At 41.4% G+C, this 17390-nt stretch overlaps 2 protein-coding genes across 6 annotated transcripts; one reads left to right on the forward strand and one right to left on the reverse strand.

Annotated features, from left to right (window-relative positions):
• Positions 1-4226: 4226 nt before the first annotated feature.
• LOC109865824 (epithelial membrane protein 2) lies at positions 4227-8108 on the forward strand. Of its 2 annotated transcripts, none has more exons than XM_020454286.2 (5): positions 4227-4339; positions 5646-5729; positions 6011-6113; positions 6682-6822; positions 7196-8108. In XM_020454286.2, the coding sequence occupies exons 2-5, from the start codon at positions 5655-5657 to the stop codon at positions 7351-7353; spliced, it is 477 nt and encodes a 158-aa protein (XP_020309875.1). In that variant the 5' UTR covers positions 4227-4339; positions 5646-5654; the 3' UTR covers positions 7354-8108. The 2 variants fall into 2 exon arrangements, with proteins under 2 accessions (XP_020309875.1, XP_031655413.1); XM_031799553.1 differs by lacking the exon at positions 4227-4339 and adding an exon at positions 4439-4552 and having other exon boundaries at positions 7196-8107.
• LOC109865825 (40-kDa huntingtin-associated protein-like) lies at positions 7983-16829 on the reverse strand. 4 transcript variants are annotated; one of them, XM_031799552.1, is made up of 17 exons: positions 16567-16808; positions 16018-16305; positions 15520-15638; positions 15271-15381; positions 14919-15038; positions 14546-14699; positions 13708-13754; positions 13454-13526; positions 13066-13225; positions 11574-11642; positions 11247-11367; positions 10766-10858; positions 10574-10638; positions 10337-10418; positions 10153-10199; positions 8640-8695; positions 7983-8474 (listed from the first exon to the last, which is right to left on the reverse strand). In XM_031799552.1, the coding sequence occupies exons 8-17, from the start codon at positions 13459-13461 to the stop codon at positions 8393-8395; spliced, it is 783 nt and encodes a 260-aa protein (XP_031655412.1). In that variant the 5' UTR covers positions 13462-13526; positions 13708-13754; positions 14546-14699; positions 14919-15038; positions 15271-15381; positions 15520-15638; positions 16018-16305; positions 16567-16808; the 3' UTR covers positions 7983-8392. The 4 variants fall into 4 exon arrangements, 3 of the variants coding, with proteins under 3 accessions (XP_031655412.1, XP_031655410.1, XP_031655411.1); XM_031799550.1 differs by having other exon boundaries at positions 7984-8474; positions 14187-14699; positions 16567-16829; XM_031799551.1 differs by having other exon boundaries at positions 7984-8474; positions 13708-13780; positions 14187-14699; positions 16567-16829.
• Positions 16830-17390: the final 561 nt, after the last annotated feature.

The following is a 17390-nucleotide window of genomic DNA, read 5'->3' on the forward strand; positions in this document are numbered from 1 at the left end:
TCCCGTCCTAAAGGCTCCAACTCCTTTTCCTTCCAAGCAAAACGAATCGTGTTGGCCAGCCCAATCCCAGGGACCGACCGTGTTGATGTATTTAGCACCATCTCCGCAAGGAGAATGGCGCTCGTTCTCTTCTCTTCCAAAACAATGAAAAAAGAAAATCCAAAGTGACTGAGCCTATCTGGTGCAAACTAACACAGAGACAGGAACAATCACCCACAAACACACAGTGAAACCCAGGCTACCTAAATATGGTTCCCAATCAGAGACAACGAGAATCACCTGACTCTGATTGAGAACCTCAGGCAAGCCATAGACTATGCTAGACACCCCTACTCAGCCACAATCCCTATACCTACTAAAACCCCCAATACCACAACACAACACAAAATAACCCCATGTCACACCCTGGCCTGACCAAATAAATATAAAAACACAAAATACTAAGACCAGGGCGTGACACAGAATACCTGACCACTGTGACTGACCCAAAATTAAGGAAAGCTTTGACTATGTACAGACTCAGTGAGCATAGCCTTGCTATTGAGAAAGGCCGCTGTAGGCAGACATGGCTCTCAAGAGAAGACAGGCTATGTGCTCACTGCCCACAAAATGAGGTGGAAACTGAGCTGCACTTCCTAACCTCCTGCCCAATGTATGACCATATTAGAGAGACATATTTCCCTCAGATTACACAGATCCACAAAGAATTCGAAAACAAATCCAATTTTGAAAAACTCCCATATCTACTGGGTGAAATTCCACAGTGTGCCATCACAGCAGCAAGATTTGTGACCTGTTGCCACGAGAAAAGGGCAACCAGTGAAGAACACACACCATTGTAAATACAACCCATATCTATGCTTATTTATTTCATCTTGTGTCCTTTACCATTTGTACATTGTTAAAACACTGTATATATATATATATATAATATGACATTTGTAATGTCTTTATTGTTTTGAAACTTCTGTATGTGTGATGTTTACTGTTAATTTTTATTGTTTATTTCACTTTATATATTATCTACCTCACTTGCTTTGGCAATGTTAACACGTTTCCCATGCCAATAAACCCCTTGCATTGAATTGATTAAGTCAAATACTACTGTCTGGACATTATGTAAGTGCTCAGACCACCTGATAGCTAATTTATACCTAGTCCTAAATGGCACCCTATTCCCTACATAGTGCACTACGTTTGACCAGAGCTCTATGGGGAATATATAGGGAATATATATGATTTAGGACAGACTCAGATTTAGTAAGTTTAAGACCAGTACAGTATTATCATACAGTATTATCATAGGTTTTCAGCCATCCCAATAACCTGACTGACTAACAGGTCTCAAGTGAATGGATACAGATCTTTATTGAAAAGCAATGTTAACTGTGTTAAGCTAGATGCTCCATATGACTTCCACAAGGCCTACGAGTGTTACAATATGACTTCCACAAGGTCTACTGCAGTATGACTTCCACAGGGCCTACTGTAGCATGGCTTCCACAAGGTCTACTGCAGCATGACTTCCACTAGGCCAACTGCAGAATGACTTCCACAAGGCCTACTGCAGTATGACTTCCACAGGGCCAACTGCAGAATGACTTCCACAGGGCCTACTGCATTATAACTTCCACAAGGCCTACTACAGCATGACATCCACAAGGCCTACTGCTGTATGACTTCCACAGGGTCTACTGCAACATGACTTCCACAAGGCCTACTGCTGTATGACTTCCACAGGGCCTACTGCTGTATGACTTCCACAGGGCCTACTGCTGTATGACTTCCACAAGGCCTACTGCTGTATGACTTCCACAAGGCCTACTGCTGTATGACTTCCACAGGGCCTACTGCTGTATGACTTCCACAGGGCCTACTGCTGTATGACTTCCACAGGGCCTACTGCTGTATGACTTCCACAAGGCCTACTGCTGTATGACTTCCACAGGGCCTACTGCTGTATGACTTCCACAGGGCCTACTGCTATATGACTTCCACAGGGCCTACTGCTGTATGACTTCCACAGGGCCTACTGCTGTATGACTTCCACAAGGTCTACTGCAACATGACTTCCACAAGGCTTACTGCTGTATGACTTCCACAGGGCCTACTGCATTATAACTTCCACAAGGCCTACTGCAGTATAAATTCCACAAGGCCTACTACAGCATGACTTCCATAAGGCCTAGTGCAACATGACTTCCACAAGGCCTACTACAGCATGACTTCCACAAGGCCTTTTTATTTATTTATTTTTATTTCACCTTTATTTAACCAGGTAGGCTAGTTGAGAACAAGTTCTCATTTGCAACTGCGACCTGGCCAAGATAAAGCATAGCAATTCGACACATACAACAACACAGAGTTACACTTGGAATAAACAAAACATAGTCAATAATACAGTAGAACAAAAGAAAGAAGAAAAAAGTATATATACAGTGAGTGCAAATGAGATAAGAGAAGGGAGGTAAGGCAATAAATAGGCTATGGTGGCGAAGTAATTACAATATAGCAATTAAAACACTGGAATGGCAGATGTGCAGAAGATTAATGTGCAAGTAGAGATACTGGGGTGCAAAGCAGCAAGATAAATAAATAAATACTGTATGGGGATGAGGTAGGTAGATAGATGGGCTATGTACAGGTACAGTGATCTGTGAGCTGCTCTGACAACTGGTGCTTAAAGCTAGTGAGGGAGATATGAGTCTCCAGCTTCAGGGATTTCTGCAGTTCGTTCCAGTCATTGGCAGCAGAGAACTGGAAGGAAAGACGACCAAAGGAGGAATTGGCTTTGGGGGTGACCAGTGAGATCTACCTGCTGGAGCGCGTGCTACGAGTGGGTGCTGCTATGGTGACCAGTGAGCTGAGAAAAGGCGGGGCTTTACCTAGCAGAGGCCTACTGCAGTATGACTTCCACAGGGCCTACTGCAGTATGACTTCCACAGGGCCTACTGCAGTATGACTTCCACAAGGCCTGCTAGTGTTACAATATATGGCTTTACATACATCTGTCAATTAAGAAGTTTGGAATGTCCTGTTTCTGGAATGTGAACATCAGGATGTCTTTCCCACAATGGACAGTGGGGTCCACCGCTGTATGGCATGCCTATGATGTCCCTGCTGGGGTTCGAGCCCAGGGACTGGAGAGTAGATCTGCTGTTTAACTGAGGCAATATCTTCAGGACATAGGGTTACATTAGAACAGACACATTATCATGTGTAAGATAAGGACATAGCCTTATCTTGTCGCCTAAGACTAGAAATACACCTATATATTTACTTACTTGAGAAGGTGTCATGGTCAGGCTGATATTGCTGTTGGACATTACCATGGTACCCACTGAGCATCCTGTAATTGACAACACAACGTTCCCCAAGACATGTCCAAAGTAGGCCCACCTACTGTAGGCCCACCTACTGCTTTGAGGTGAAAAATCAAGTGGAACCACCAATTTGACCTCAGAATGTGAAACTCTAAATGCGAAATTCGATTATAAAGCCAAATCATATTAGACCTGACAGCTGTAATTCCAAACTGATTATGCAAATGTAGAGCGCTTCTCACATGTGCGGTTAATTAACTCTGGTTGGATTTCATCATGGAAGAAAAAGAGACATACAGTAGAAAGAATTTGTTAATACCTTGAAATATTGAGGGTAAAAAAGTAGGCCTATAGGCTAAAGTACAAAATGACATCCATAAACTATGTGGGGGGAAACATTGCTATGGAAATGACGTGTGCAGTATGTCATTACCCAAAACACGAATGGGTATGGCTGTTGCTATTCTGTTACTCATATTTTTGGTTGCTGCTGCGATACTGCGTACAGAGGGGAATTTGGTGCTGTTGTTTACTTATATGAATGTGATATAAAATACTGTATTTCTCATGTGTTGAGAGCTCATTGTAAAAGGGAGAGGTGTAGCCTACATATAGTTTTAAGGGGGGGGGGGGGTAGAGTGGAGCGCAACATGTTTGTTTGGTTCCTTTTAGAATTAAGAATATACTACAAACTGGGACTATTCTACACACATTCTGTACACAGCCGTAATTGTCACTCCATTCATTCAACGAGCTCCTTTGAAGATCACTTAGCTTCACGCTGTGTTTTGAGAGGGAAACGTTGCCTATTTGTCATAGACTTTTAAAGTCCCTGACTTTTTAAAGATATGAAAAAGTTTGAGGATATGGGTGGGGTTTGGGAAAGGGGAAAGGGAGGGAAGGGGCCGAAGAGAAAAAAGAGTGATGTGTAGTCTATGAATTCGATGCTGGGTGGGTCTAACGTTACAGCTTTTCAGAATTGCAAATAACTATCGTGCGTAAAAGCTACTTCACAGGTAATGTTTATCAGCCTAATGCGGTTTACAATTTCTATTCAATGGGATTGGTGGAGGGTTGGTACTGTTTAGCGATTTTTTTTTTAAGGCTCTGTGGGCGAAAACAATAGTTTTGGGGAGGTATTTAAACGTTTTATAATGGAACTACATTCAGTTGATAAGGACGCTATGGAAGGATAACATGGATTTCACCTTGGCGAGCGGCAAAAAAACGTCAACATAGGTTTACTTCTTGCATAGTATTATAGATCATATTTTAATAAAGATTTTGTATTCATTTATGTATAACACATATGTTTCAGACTCACTTCTGTCGTCGTATTCTCGCGCTCTTTTCTCATAGCCTGTGTATGGGGCCCGTTGCAACTAACGGGGATAGCATCCATAACAAACGGTAATGTGCAGCCTAGTAGTCCAGTTAAAATACATGGCCACGTTGAATAGCCTATTATTTTTCTCGACTGAAACTTGCTATTGAGTCAAAAAAAATTATGCCTATATTCAGGTTAATAATGATTAGTCTGCAGTTAAATGAATAGTCTAAACTTTTAGGCCTAATAACTTTATACACTTGAGTAACTTTTAAAACAATGTTGTTTTGATGGTAGACCTACAGAAACAACAATTATTACTTTACCCTCTAAGCGGTCTAATTGTAGTTGATAACATATAAACGAATCTATAAGCTCCTTTTATAGGCTAAACGTGAATGAGCAATCGAATTCAATGATTTGAGTCGTATTTGAAACGAGCCCAATTGACCATTTAGGTAGAGCGCTCTTCTATCCCAGACCTGGATCAAAAACAGACGTCAAATACTTTTTGTGTTTGATTTATCTGGGAGTTTGCACTTTTGGGTCTATTTTATTATTCCCATTGTAGGCAAACCAATTCAAGCACAATAGAAGCATTTTAAAATATTTGACATGTATTTGACCCAGATCTGGTTATGCCTCGTATTTAGTAAGATAATTAAGGTGGTGTGGTATATGGCCAATATACCACGGCTAAGGGCTATTCTTAAGCACAATGCAATGCGGAGGGCCTGGGAACAGCCCTTAGCCTTGGTATATTGGCAATATACCACAAACACCCGAGGTGCCTTATTGCTGTTATGAACTCATTACAAACATAATTAGAGCAGTAAAAATAAATGTTTTGTCATACCTGTGGTATAGGGGCTATAGACATCCTGATATAACACGGCTTTCAGCCAATCAGCATCCAGGGTTCGAACCACCCAGTTTCTAATAAGCAGCATAGCCTACTCACTGTCTATCTTTCCACAACACTTATCTTTTCTCAGTTAGTCACAATGTTGGTCCTGGCTGGAATCGTTGTTCTTCACATTACTGCCATCATCCTGCTTCTGGTTGCAACCATTGATAATGTAAGTAAATAAATATCCCCTCTCCTTTTTCTTACTTTCACATGCTTCCAATGTCACCTCAGTGACCCCTTCTGTTCCATCTGTTCTCCTGCTCCATATGAACTTCAGAAATGTCTTTATGGACACCATAATAAATACAGGGCTAGAACAAAAATGTCCACTGTTGGGCCTAAGTATCCAACACTGAAAACACGGTTACAACACTGTTATGAGATGATATAGCTGTTAGTAAGTTTTGTTACAATGACTTTGCTACTCTTCTCCTGTGTTGTTTTCTGCAGGCCTGGTGGCTCACAGACTCAGTGGCCACAGATGTGTGGGGCCGGTGGGAACTGGAAGGCTCAGCTTGGCACTACACCAACCTCAAAGGAGACTATGCTGAAGGTATAGTACAGATGCCGTATCTTAATTTGATGACCCTGTTGTTGCAGGAATTTTCCTGCACAGCAGGAAATACCAACGTGTAGTGTACTCAAGGTTTGAAAAGGCTTTGAAAGTTTGTAATTTCTACTTTAAAATGTCTGACAACCCCTACAAAAATGTCATTCACATTTCCTGTTGCTGCAGGATTATTTTCCTGCAGGTTAAAACTGGCTCACATTAAGATACAGCATCCGTGTGCTCACCTCTTATTATGGCTACACACTATTAGCTTCTACCAAAACAAGATAGAGTGGACATGTGCGTATGCTTATACTCGCTCGGTAGGCAGGGGTCGAATTAAGCTTCCAAAGTGAAACTAGTGTGTGTTCATTTTACTATGGTGAGTTCCCAGAATGGTTTCATTTCTACCCCTGCTGGTAGGCATACAAAAAAAGATATATTTTGTAATTATTATGAATTAAAATAAATGACTGTCATTGTTCTGTATGACAAGAATATAGTGTGTCAGGATCAGTATTGTGCATCTTCCCATCTCATGGAGTCCTGTTCTCTCTGTATTCCCCTATAGAATACCTCCAGGTAGTGCAGGCCGGAGCAGTGCTGGCTTGCATCTTCTCCATCCTGGGCCTGTTTGTGTTCGTGGCTCAACTCTTCACCTTGTCCAAGGGCCAGAGGTTCACCTTCTCTGGAGCCTTGATGCTCATCTCCTGTAAGTAGCTTGGGTCCCTGTATCTGCATCTTAATACCCTATAATCTATGTAATGACATTGATATAAACACAGTGTATATGTTCTGTTGTAGTCTATCCAGCAGTAGCAAACAAACTAATAACTGATGCAAACTGATAACTAATCATCCAGTCTTTGAATGCACACCCTATGGGTGGGTCCCCATGAGCACGATTCAAAAACACTATTGTTTATTGCTATAACTATCACGGTTATTTAAGTTCAGGTTGAAATGGTCTCATCAGCAGTTGTGTCTACAGCCCTATGAGTGACTTTGAGGTGATGTCTCCAGTACAGCACATAACTGTTATTAACCTAACAGGTGTTTTTAAATCTCCCCTCGTCTCCATCTAGGTCTGTGTGTAATGATTGCTGCGTCCATCTACACGGACATCTTCCACAAGCAGGACCAGGGCTGGTTCGGACACTCTTTCATCCTGGCCTGGATCTCCTTCGTTCTCACCTTCATACTGGGCGTCATCTACGTGGTGCTGCGCAAGAAGAGCGAGTAGAGGAACAAGGGATGAAAGGGAGGAGAGGAGGATTGTAAGGAAGGATAGTTTTTATTACGTTTTTGCATTGTGTTGGAAAGGGATGGAGGGGGGGTAGGGGTCTTAATTCGTTTATTAACAGTCCCAATATTCTGATTTTTCTTGTGAGGGGGAAGGTGGTACAGAAGGGGGGAGAGCAGACCCCAAAGAATTGTATGCACAATCAATTTCTATGCAGACTACTGCATGCTTGTTCAAATGGGAGATTTGTAATGTGTGATTGATATAGTACTGTATATTTCAAGGTATGCTACATAGCTGTTGCAGTACTTGAACAATCAGCAAACAAGCTTAATTTCCAGTACATGTTTTAAAAGGAATTTGAATTTTTATTTTTTATAACTGAAGTATTTTATAACCAATTGTAATTGTTTTTTGATCTAAATACATTGTAACCGTTTGTTGTGTAATTGTCGTAACGTGTATTCTAAGTGCATTTTAATAATGTGTGATTCTGAGTTTTGGTTGGCTGCTATATCAAAGTAAATTTTAATCACGTGTGTGATTCTGAGTTTTGGTTGGCTGCTATATCAAAGTACATTTTAATTTGTACAAGTGAAAAAGGTCAACCAGGAACAGAGGTCAATGCGGTGTATGTAATATCACCATTTATTATAATGCAGTAGAGGGATTCTGTTTTGTAATTACATTGGAATTTAAGCCATGTTTGTTCAGACTATACAATTTATTAACAAAATAAAAACGCTAGAAAAAAGCATATTTTTCATTCATATTTCATCTATTCAACATATTTCCAATAAATAACTATTTGATGCAAGACTTCACCACGAGAGCAATCCTGCAACCACTAATAGGCATAACAGGGGATGCAGTAAGATGTACAGTGTGTCCAACGACATGCTTGGTCCGGTTCCCATGTTTTTTTTAGAAAAGACAAAACCACATTATTCAAGAGGCCCTACAACAGACCAAAGACAGAGACAGGAATGTTCCATTATGTGTCATTCCGAGGGGGTGTAGTGAGTTGATCTGGACTGTACTAAATCCCCTGTCCAGAGGGGGTGATCCGCTCTTGCACCACCAGGTGAAGGAGGTGGTTCTGCTCTGCTGAGAGAAGAGGCCTGAAGAAGAAGAATTTACTGTCCATTTTCCTTACAGTCTACGGAATTGTTCTTAACAATTTAGAGACAAGATATCAATGAGAAAATCATAAGGAAAAAAACTCAATTCAAATGTGTATTGCAGCTAAATAGCTACCACATGACTGAGATTTTATTTTTGCTTACCAGAGTTCAGGTTGAAGAGACTTGAGGGACTCTGTGTCTTTTTCCTGGCAGGCCATCTGCAACAACACAATGATAGACTGACATAGACTTAAGACTTTGAAAGCCCAGCATAACCACCAATATAGATCAGCATAAAGCTAGGATCCTCAAATCCAAACAATAACAAAGCCTCACCCTGCCTTTGTTTCTGTAAAATGCTGAGGGAGAAACATAACCACTCTCATTCATATTTTTTCATTTTTAATTTTACCTTTATTTAACCAGGTAGGCAAGTTGAGAACAAGTTCTCATTTACAATTGCGACCTGGCCAAGATAAAGCAAAGCAGTTCGACAGATAAAACGACACAGAGTTACACATGGAGTAAAACAAACATACAGTCAATAATACAGTATAAACAAGTCTATATACAATGTGAGCAAATGAGGTGAGAAGGGAGGTAAAGGCAAAAAAGGCCATGGTGGCAAAGTAAATACAATATAGCAAGTAAAACACTGGAATGGTAGTTTTGCAATGGAAGAATGTGCAAAGTAGAAATAAAAATAATGGGGTGCAAAGGAGCAAAATAAATAAATAAATACAAATTAAATACAGTTGGGAAAGAGGTAGTTGTTTGGGCTAAATTATAGATGGGCTATGTACAGGTGCAGTAATCTGTGAGCTGCTCTGACAGTTGGTGCTTAAAGCTAGTGAGGGAGATAAGTGTTTCCAGTTTCAGAGATTTTTGTAGTTCATTCCAGTCATTGGCAGCAGAGAACTGGAAGGAGAGGCGGCCAAAGAAATAATTGGTTTTGGGGGTGACTAGAGAGATATACCTGCTGGAGCGTGTGCTACAGGTGGGAGATGCTATGGTGACCAGCGAGCTGAGATAAGGGGGGGCTTTACCTAGCAGGGTCTTATAGATAACATGGAGCCAGTGGGTTTGGCGACGAGTATGAAGCGAGGGCCAGCCAACGAGAGCGTACAGGTCGCAATGGTGGGTAGTATATGGGGCTTTGGTGACAAAACGGATTGCACTGTGATAGACTGCATCCAATTTGTTGAGTAGGGTATTGGAGGCTATTTTGTAAATTACATCGCCAAAGTCGAGGATTGGTAGGATGGTCAGTTTTACAAGGGTATGTTTGGCAGCAATATACAGAGCTATGGATGCAAGGGCTTGACCATCCATGATATCAACATTATAGTTTTAATCATGTTGTTAGGCTGTACAGTTTTTGTTTACATTTGCATTGTTTACAAACATTGGAGTAAAACAAGCTTATATTTTGGGTTCTGATGGGGTACGACAGTTGAACTAAGCTCATGAGGCATTTACAAAGTTATATTCTTAAAGAATACCGTTCATTCATAAGATGTAGCAACGACGGTTTCTTGCTTTAAAGTTGACTCAGTGCTACAATTATGCTCATATTAATCCTCATGTGAGACACTTGACCTTCTCACCAGTACATGAAGGGCCAATACATCGCTATTTTGTGTGATAGAGTCTAGTAAGGAAATATGCCACATACCACAACTGACTGCAGGAGCAGGAAGACATTCTCAGGTAGGAAGGTCACTACAACGAGAGGGTTGGAAATACAAGTTTAACCATATAGTATTATGAACTTTGTTCTCACATCCCAACCTTGCTAGTGTTGTGTGTATGAGTGTTTAAGGTCAGTCAGGTTAGAATAATGGCTGTAGTGTAGTTACCCTGACTATGAGGGTCAAACGACTCCCAGGCGTATCTCTCCAGGGTCTGGGCATGCTCTGGCAACAACTTCTGGGGAGGAGGCTGCAAAAGGCATTGACATTCTCAGCTTTCAGAGAGATAACGCAATTTAGCAGTGATACATCATCTGTAAGTGTTTGTAGGAAGGAATTGAATACAAGTGAAGTGAAATGTAATGGTATAAGAAGGCACAACAATCTTCGCGATGCTGTGCTTACCTCAAGCAGCATCAGCAAAAGTACTCTAGAAATCTCACACTTGGCCACAATGTCCAGAAATGCACCTAAGAAGACAATGAGCAGACGAAAAGCATACTGTTATCAGTTTCAGAATAGTTCATGAACTTCCTGCTTTAACACAGGAAGTGATGAGTTAGCCACAAGTGTTGGGTCAGTCCATTATGTCTTCACCAACGGGGGTGCTGGTGCCGGGCAGTTGCAGTCCCCTCTCCTGACACATCAGCTGCATCTCTGTCAGCACGGACAGCGCGCCGTCATAGTCACCTGACACACAGAGAACAGACAATGTCTATTACAAGATCATGATGTTGTTGTTAGGATTAGAAACACACAAAAACACACACCAGAGTTGGGGTCAGGTCAATATCAATTCCAGTAAATTCAGAAATTGAATTGCACTCCTCTGGAGAAAATCCATGTCCAAAGCAATTTATTGGAATTGACATGGTCTTGAACCCAACTCTTGGTATACTCTAGTCCCCAACACATGTATACACTTCAACTGACATCTGGACCACATGCAGGTAATCCCCATACCATAACCCAGTTTCCTGGCTCTGAGATCAATACGGAGTCGAAAACAAAGAATAACACAAATCTTCACCTATGGTCCAGACCCATCTACACCCACCAATCCCGCCACTGTACTCACGGGTGAGTATTTTGCAGGTGGCCATCTCTCCCATAGACAGCAGAGACTCAATGGGCTGCTGTGTCTGAAGTTCTGCTGCTCTCTGGTAGTGAACTATGGCCTCACCTGGTCTGTTCATCTCCTATAGACGAAGATGAGAAGAGAGAGGAGGAGGGAGAGAAAGGGAGAGAGGGAGGGGGAGAGAACAGCAGACAGAGAAACAGAGAAAAAAAGAGACAAAGAGAGAGAGAGAGAAAGAGAGAGAGAGAGAGAAGGATTCACTACACAGACTGACATAGAAGAGGAATGGTTGCCAATCTATCTTTTGTGATCAGTTTGGTCCATTACCTTGAGGGCATTGCCAAGTTCCAGGGATAGACTGGCAGCCATGACAGGCTGGTTCATCTCAATGTACACCTGAAACACATTTGTAAAACACAGCATTATACTACTGTCTCCAGAGGAATCTAGGGGAAAGGCCAGGGAAAATGGGTTGTTAATATGTATGGGAAATTCTCCAGATGCTTGGTCTCTTGCTTGATCTCTTTGTAGCTGTTACTTCAGATGGATTCAACAATAAACTAAAGAGGATTATATTATCATTTAAATGCCAATAAAGATACTCTGATGGATAATTTTCCCTTTCACAGCTGTTGTTCACCAAGCCTGGTTAAACTAGACTGAATGCTGCGCTCACTTTTGTCTCACTTCATGTCCGTCAGTTCCATCTGGTTTAATAGGGAAGCTTATAGTCATGAGCTCGCCTCGAATGGCAGCTCTTTGAAACGCCTCAACTGGCAGCTCTTTGAAACGCCTCGACTGGCAGCTCTTTGAAACGCCTCGACTGGCAGCTCTTTGAAACGCCTCGACTGGCAGCTCTTTGAAACGCCTCGACTGGCAGCTCTTTGAAACGCCTCGACTGGCAGCTCTTTGAAACGCCTCGACTGGCAGCTCTTTGAAACGCCTCGACTGGCAGCTCTTTGAAACACCTCGACTGGCAGCTCTTTGAAACGCCTCGACTGGCAGCTCTTTGAAACGCCTCGACTGGCAGCTCTTTGAAACGCCTCGACTGGCAGCTCTTTGAAACGCCTCGACTGGCAGCTCTTTGAAACGCCGCGACTGGCAGCTCTTTGAAACGCCTCGACTGGCAGCTCTTTGAAACGCCTCGACTGGCAGCTCTTTGAAACGCCTCGACTAGCAGCTCTTTGAAACGCCTCCGTCAAGAAACGAGGATGCAGTGAGCAGTTAAATCATCTCAAGCAAATTTGGTTAAACGTAAAGCAACTCAATACAACATTGAAATTACATCAATTATGTGTTTTTTTATTTTATATATCTATGTCTCTTGTGATGCAGTTCACAGCAGCACTGATGGATGTGTTGACATGACAGAGTTTTGAATGGCCCCTTTAGTTCCATGCTGGCTGAAGACCAAGCTAGACAGTAACTAGCTAACACCAGGCACAGATGGAAGTATCTTTGCCATAGATGAAGAGTAAACTTTTAATTATATTTGCTATTTTGCACCAGTGAAGTAGCTATCTAGCTACTGTATATAAACCATGCCCCTCTGCAAACACGTGACGTCACACACGTGCTGTCCCCCTATCGCGTTAATAATCCCGCCTCCTGAAATAAAAGTGTTTGACATGGGGGAGGAGACCAGTAACTTTAGGATCAAACTTTACCAATGTAGAAGCAACAGTCATGTTTCATACTTTGATCTGGTTTTATCATCAAATTTAATGAAAAACATGATTTTGACTGTTCGTGACCTTTAACTTATGACCTGTTTGTGTATCTCTATTCTATTATGTCAAACATTTGTAGTCTTTTTTACCTTGATGGCGAAGCTGTAGCAGTTGAGTGCGGCCTGCAGGTGCTCGTCGAAGCCTGGGGCTTGTAGTGCTCTGTTCTCCTTCTCAGAGAGCAGGAAGAGCCGGGCAGCATCGGTCAGGGCCAGGGCCTCCCCAGGAGCATTGAAAAGAGTCTGCTCACACCTGTGGGTTCAGGTAGGATATAACAGGTATAGATTATAAATTGTAATGTAAGATATCTAATTTACATTGTAATAGGTAGTAGGAAATAATGTTGGTTGTAGGATACTTACAATGGAGGAGAAAGGGCGATATTGATCCATCATTCTATGCTACCCATGTCTGTATGATATTAATAAGGGCAAACAATATGTTCTGATTAGGTGGCAATAGTTAGAGATGGAGACCTACCTTGCCATTGCAAGGTCACAGAAGGCAGCATACTGAAGGCAGTCTTGCTGCTTCAGCTCTTTAGCCAACTGACCTGCAGCCAATCAGAAATACTGGGTGAGATGCAAGCCACATAATCAACAGAAGTTGTGCAAATGGTGTACTTAATAGTAGGGGTCATCATCTGAAAACATGAACATATGAATGAATTGTTGATATGTCAGAAACATGGTTATTAGTCATTAAAACAAATCCAGGAAACATTAGCTACTCACCAAACTGCTCACTTGCTTCTGCTACATTGGGTTTCCGAAGAAAACGTCTAAGGTGGGCAAAGTGAAATTACAACTAAGCCAGTAGGGACAACAGAATGTCAGACATGATTAGTTAGCTAGTTGCCTAGTAACCACTGCTCTATTACCTGATAAACTACAACGCTAGAAAACTAACGTTAGCTAAACAATCATTATCATTCAGGGATGAGGATTCATTTGAAACAGCTAACTAATTATCTATCTAGTGCCAGCTAGTTAATGAGTTTAGCCAAAACATGGTAAAAATGGCTAAATAAATAAATAAAACGCTGTTGATGCTTTCTTTGGACGCATGGAACTGACAGCAAGTTTTGCCGGCTACCGTTAGCTAGCTAGCTGTGAAATCCTGGCTCGCACCTCAAAAGATTAGACGATCATGCATTACACATCGTCACTCGAATGGATACACAGAACAAAGACAAGAACGTAATAAATCGTACTTTTTCAATTTATTTGATACAGCACGATATCTCATCAGAAAGTCCCCCTCCGCTGCCATGGTCAACAATAGATGAAAAACGTAAATAAACCAAACCCGGAAGTAGAGATGGGAGACGCGTTTCGATTGGTTCTTACTCAAAATAGCCTAATAGTCTCATTGGATACAATCTTATTATGGTGGGATTTTGGAGTACAAGGGTTCAGTTTGTAAAATCTCTCGTTAAAATTAATCTGACATATTGCAGATATCTGTTAATTAGACAAAACATCAACCAGAGATATTCCGTGATGATAACAACCAGAGACACAGCAGTTTATTTTCAACAGAAGTCACGAAGCTGCAGGGTAAAATACATACGTGATTTTAGGTCTGTGTAAAAGAACAAGAGAGATTGCAAAGGCAGGAAAATCGAAGCATATAGATTCCCAAACACAGTGCAGATGCCAGTAGGTCAGAAATTCTCATAGACGCATTCAAATATTCCTTCCCCTTGCGGCGTTGCATTCTCCACCTGTAGGAGGAGAGTGGGAGAGAGGTCAGGACAGTAGCATCCTCATTAACTCGAAAAGCTCTTTATCAACATTATTGGTAGCTATAGGTCTACTCATATCTATTTGGGGGAATAGAATATAGTAGAAAAATAGAATACAATTAAATATAATATATCTGGAATGACAAAACCAAGGCTTTAGTGATTTATACTTCCTGGTTAGTGTATGTTCACACTGACCGATTCCTTTGACTTTCTCTTTACGTTTCCTTTCCTCTGGACAGATTCACGGTTTACTGCTGCTGCTGGTGCTCCTGGGGTCAAGACCTCATAGACAGATGCTGGCCGAGACTCTAGACTCTGAGAGAGGAGGGAGTTCCAGGTGAAACACATTCAATTCTTGTAGATCACATAGGGCCTACAGTGGATGTGGAAGTGAATCAAAACAGTGGATCTTTGTTGATGATATTCTTTTGATGACCCACACCCAGCTTTGACATGTGTCAAGGTCATTTTTGTTGTTGTGGTTCAACTCGTAAAATCAATGTGATATAGTTACAGCAAGTCAATGGAGATAGAGAGACATGCTTACAGTGTAAACTGGAGCAGAGGCAGCTGCATTCACTGATGTGTTACCGTTCTCCTCCTCCTCTTCATTCTCCCCTCTATTCCGTCCGCTTACTCCACTACCGGTACTTCCATTCTTCAATATAAATTCACCCCGGAAATCACAAGTTAACACACACGGACTGATACAATGACAACATACCAACCACAACAGAAGGGTACAAAAATATACAGTGTTTCAGAACCTCCACCAAACCTTTCTCAAACCTCTTACCCATTGGCTTTTGAACACGTATATGGAGCCGATCACACTGAAGATGAGGAGGCCTGTGGAAAGAGCCCCCAACACGATGAAAAGGCTGAGACCAGAGTAAAGCTGCCGGTACCCCTTGTCTGAAAGAGAGACACAGACAAATACAGAGACACAGAGACAATAAACATAGTACCATTAGAGTTTGTCCAGTGTCAGTCAATGTCTGAACACTTTGGTTGGAAGTAGATTAATGTCAAGTGGAAAAAAAGAGTTAGAGGGCTTTTTATTTTCATGATGACGATCATGCGTGTTGTTGATGGTGGCGTACGTCTGACATTCAGCTGACATCTACAGTGTTTGTACCAAAAAAAGGTCCCTTTTAAAAAGCGATTGTGTTTTCACTCTCATATGTCAACCATTCCTGTTACTCAACATGTGGACAACAGAAGTTTCACTAACTGACTAACTGTTATCTTTCTATCATCCCTTCATTTTCTTCTTCTTCTACCACACACTCACCTTTCACCAGAAGGGTCCAGAAGATCTCCACATTTTTATACTTGCAGTTATACTCTCCTGAGTATGAACTGTTATATGCGGATATTTCCAAATTAAATGTTGTTGTTTTTGTTTCAGGAGAAAAGAGAATACTCCATTGTTTTATCTTCTTTTGTTCTGGAGGCCCAGAGCAGACTAAGTTGCTGGAGCTCTGATTCATTGGGATGGTCACTTTGAGTTTGTAATGGACCGTTTCTCCTGCCAGAGCCACCCTGATTCTGTCCGGCATGGAGATGGATGGGTTGGCTTCTAAATTACACAGGGGGAAGTAGAGTAAGGCTCAATCTGACATCAAAGAACCAAATAGGCAACTTACTTATGTATTGATTTGCAATACTTTGATATAGCCCGCTAAAAATACATTGATATACAATGTTGATGAGAAAGACAATTCTGTAAATGGCAACAGGAATCTCTATCATGACATTTCTAACTTCTAACATAAAGAAATGACTTTCAACAGTATCATGGTATTGGTATTTAAATGTTTTGTTCATTAAATACCCTTACCTTGAGCCTGATGATTTCCCAAACACATCAGGACACACAGAACTCCAACCATCCAGATGCACATTTTGAAGAGACACCAAAGGTTTTAGTTTTTCCCCTCTGTTTCTATTTGTTTGTGGTCACTTGAGATAGGAATACCTGTATCAGTATTGGAAGGATTTCGTCAAATTTCCCAAACAGTGTATGAGTGTCGCTTCAAGCCTTTCCCCTGTTCAGATTGCCCAGAATGTGTATGTCTATATCTGTTAGTCTTGGCCTCAGAGAGGTCGCAATACTGGGGTTCCTGTTTTGCTCTGGCCACTTCCTCAAAGTATTAATTCATGTGAGCCTTGTAAAATCCCCAACCATCAGAGATAGAATAACCAAGATACTGTACTGCTCTAGGAGGCATAGGCTATAAAATAACGGATACATTTAATTTTTTTATATTTTTATAAACAGATTATGAATGAAAGCATGAACCATTTACAGCAGACAGGGAATGTCCAAAAAGTACAGTTATTACAGTATGTACTCTTGTGTATGTTTTGTTGTGATACAACAGGCAGCTACTGTGTTATTTTTGTGTTTGTTACGTCACTCACCAGATCCATCCCAGATGCAGTGTTGAGTTTCCTCCACTGTGAGACAGTGTTGGAGAGACCCAGAGTTAAAGTTCAAACCACACGTGAGCACTAAATGAGAGTGGCCCTTCAGATGAAAGAGAGAGAGAGAGGAAAACATCTGAGAAAGAGAGAAAGGAATTCGGGGGAGGTGACAAATTGTCTATGATAATGAAAACCAGGTGAATGTACATCCGTTTGACTTCTCCTCAACTAATGCTC

This window comes from Oncorhynchus kisutch, linkage group LG20 (genome assembly GCF_002021735.2).
Source record: "Oncorhynchus kisutch isolate 150728-3 linkage group LG20, Okis_V2, whole genome shotgun sequence".
Taxonomy (NCBI): domain Eukaryota; kingdom Metazoa; phylum Chordata; class Actinopteri; order Salmoniformes; family Salmonidae; genus Oncorhynchus; species Oncorhynchus kisutch.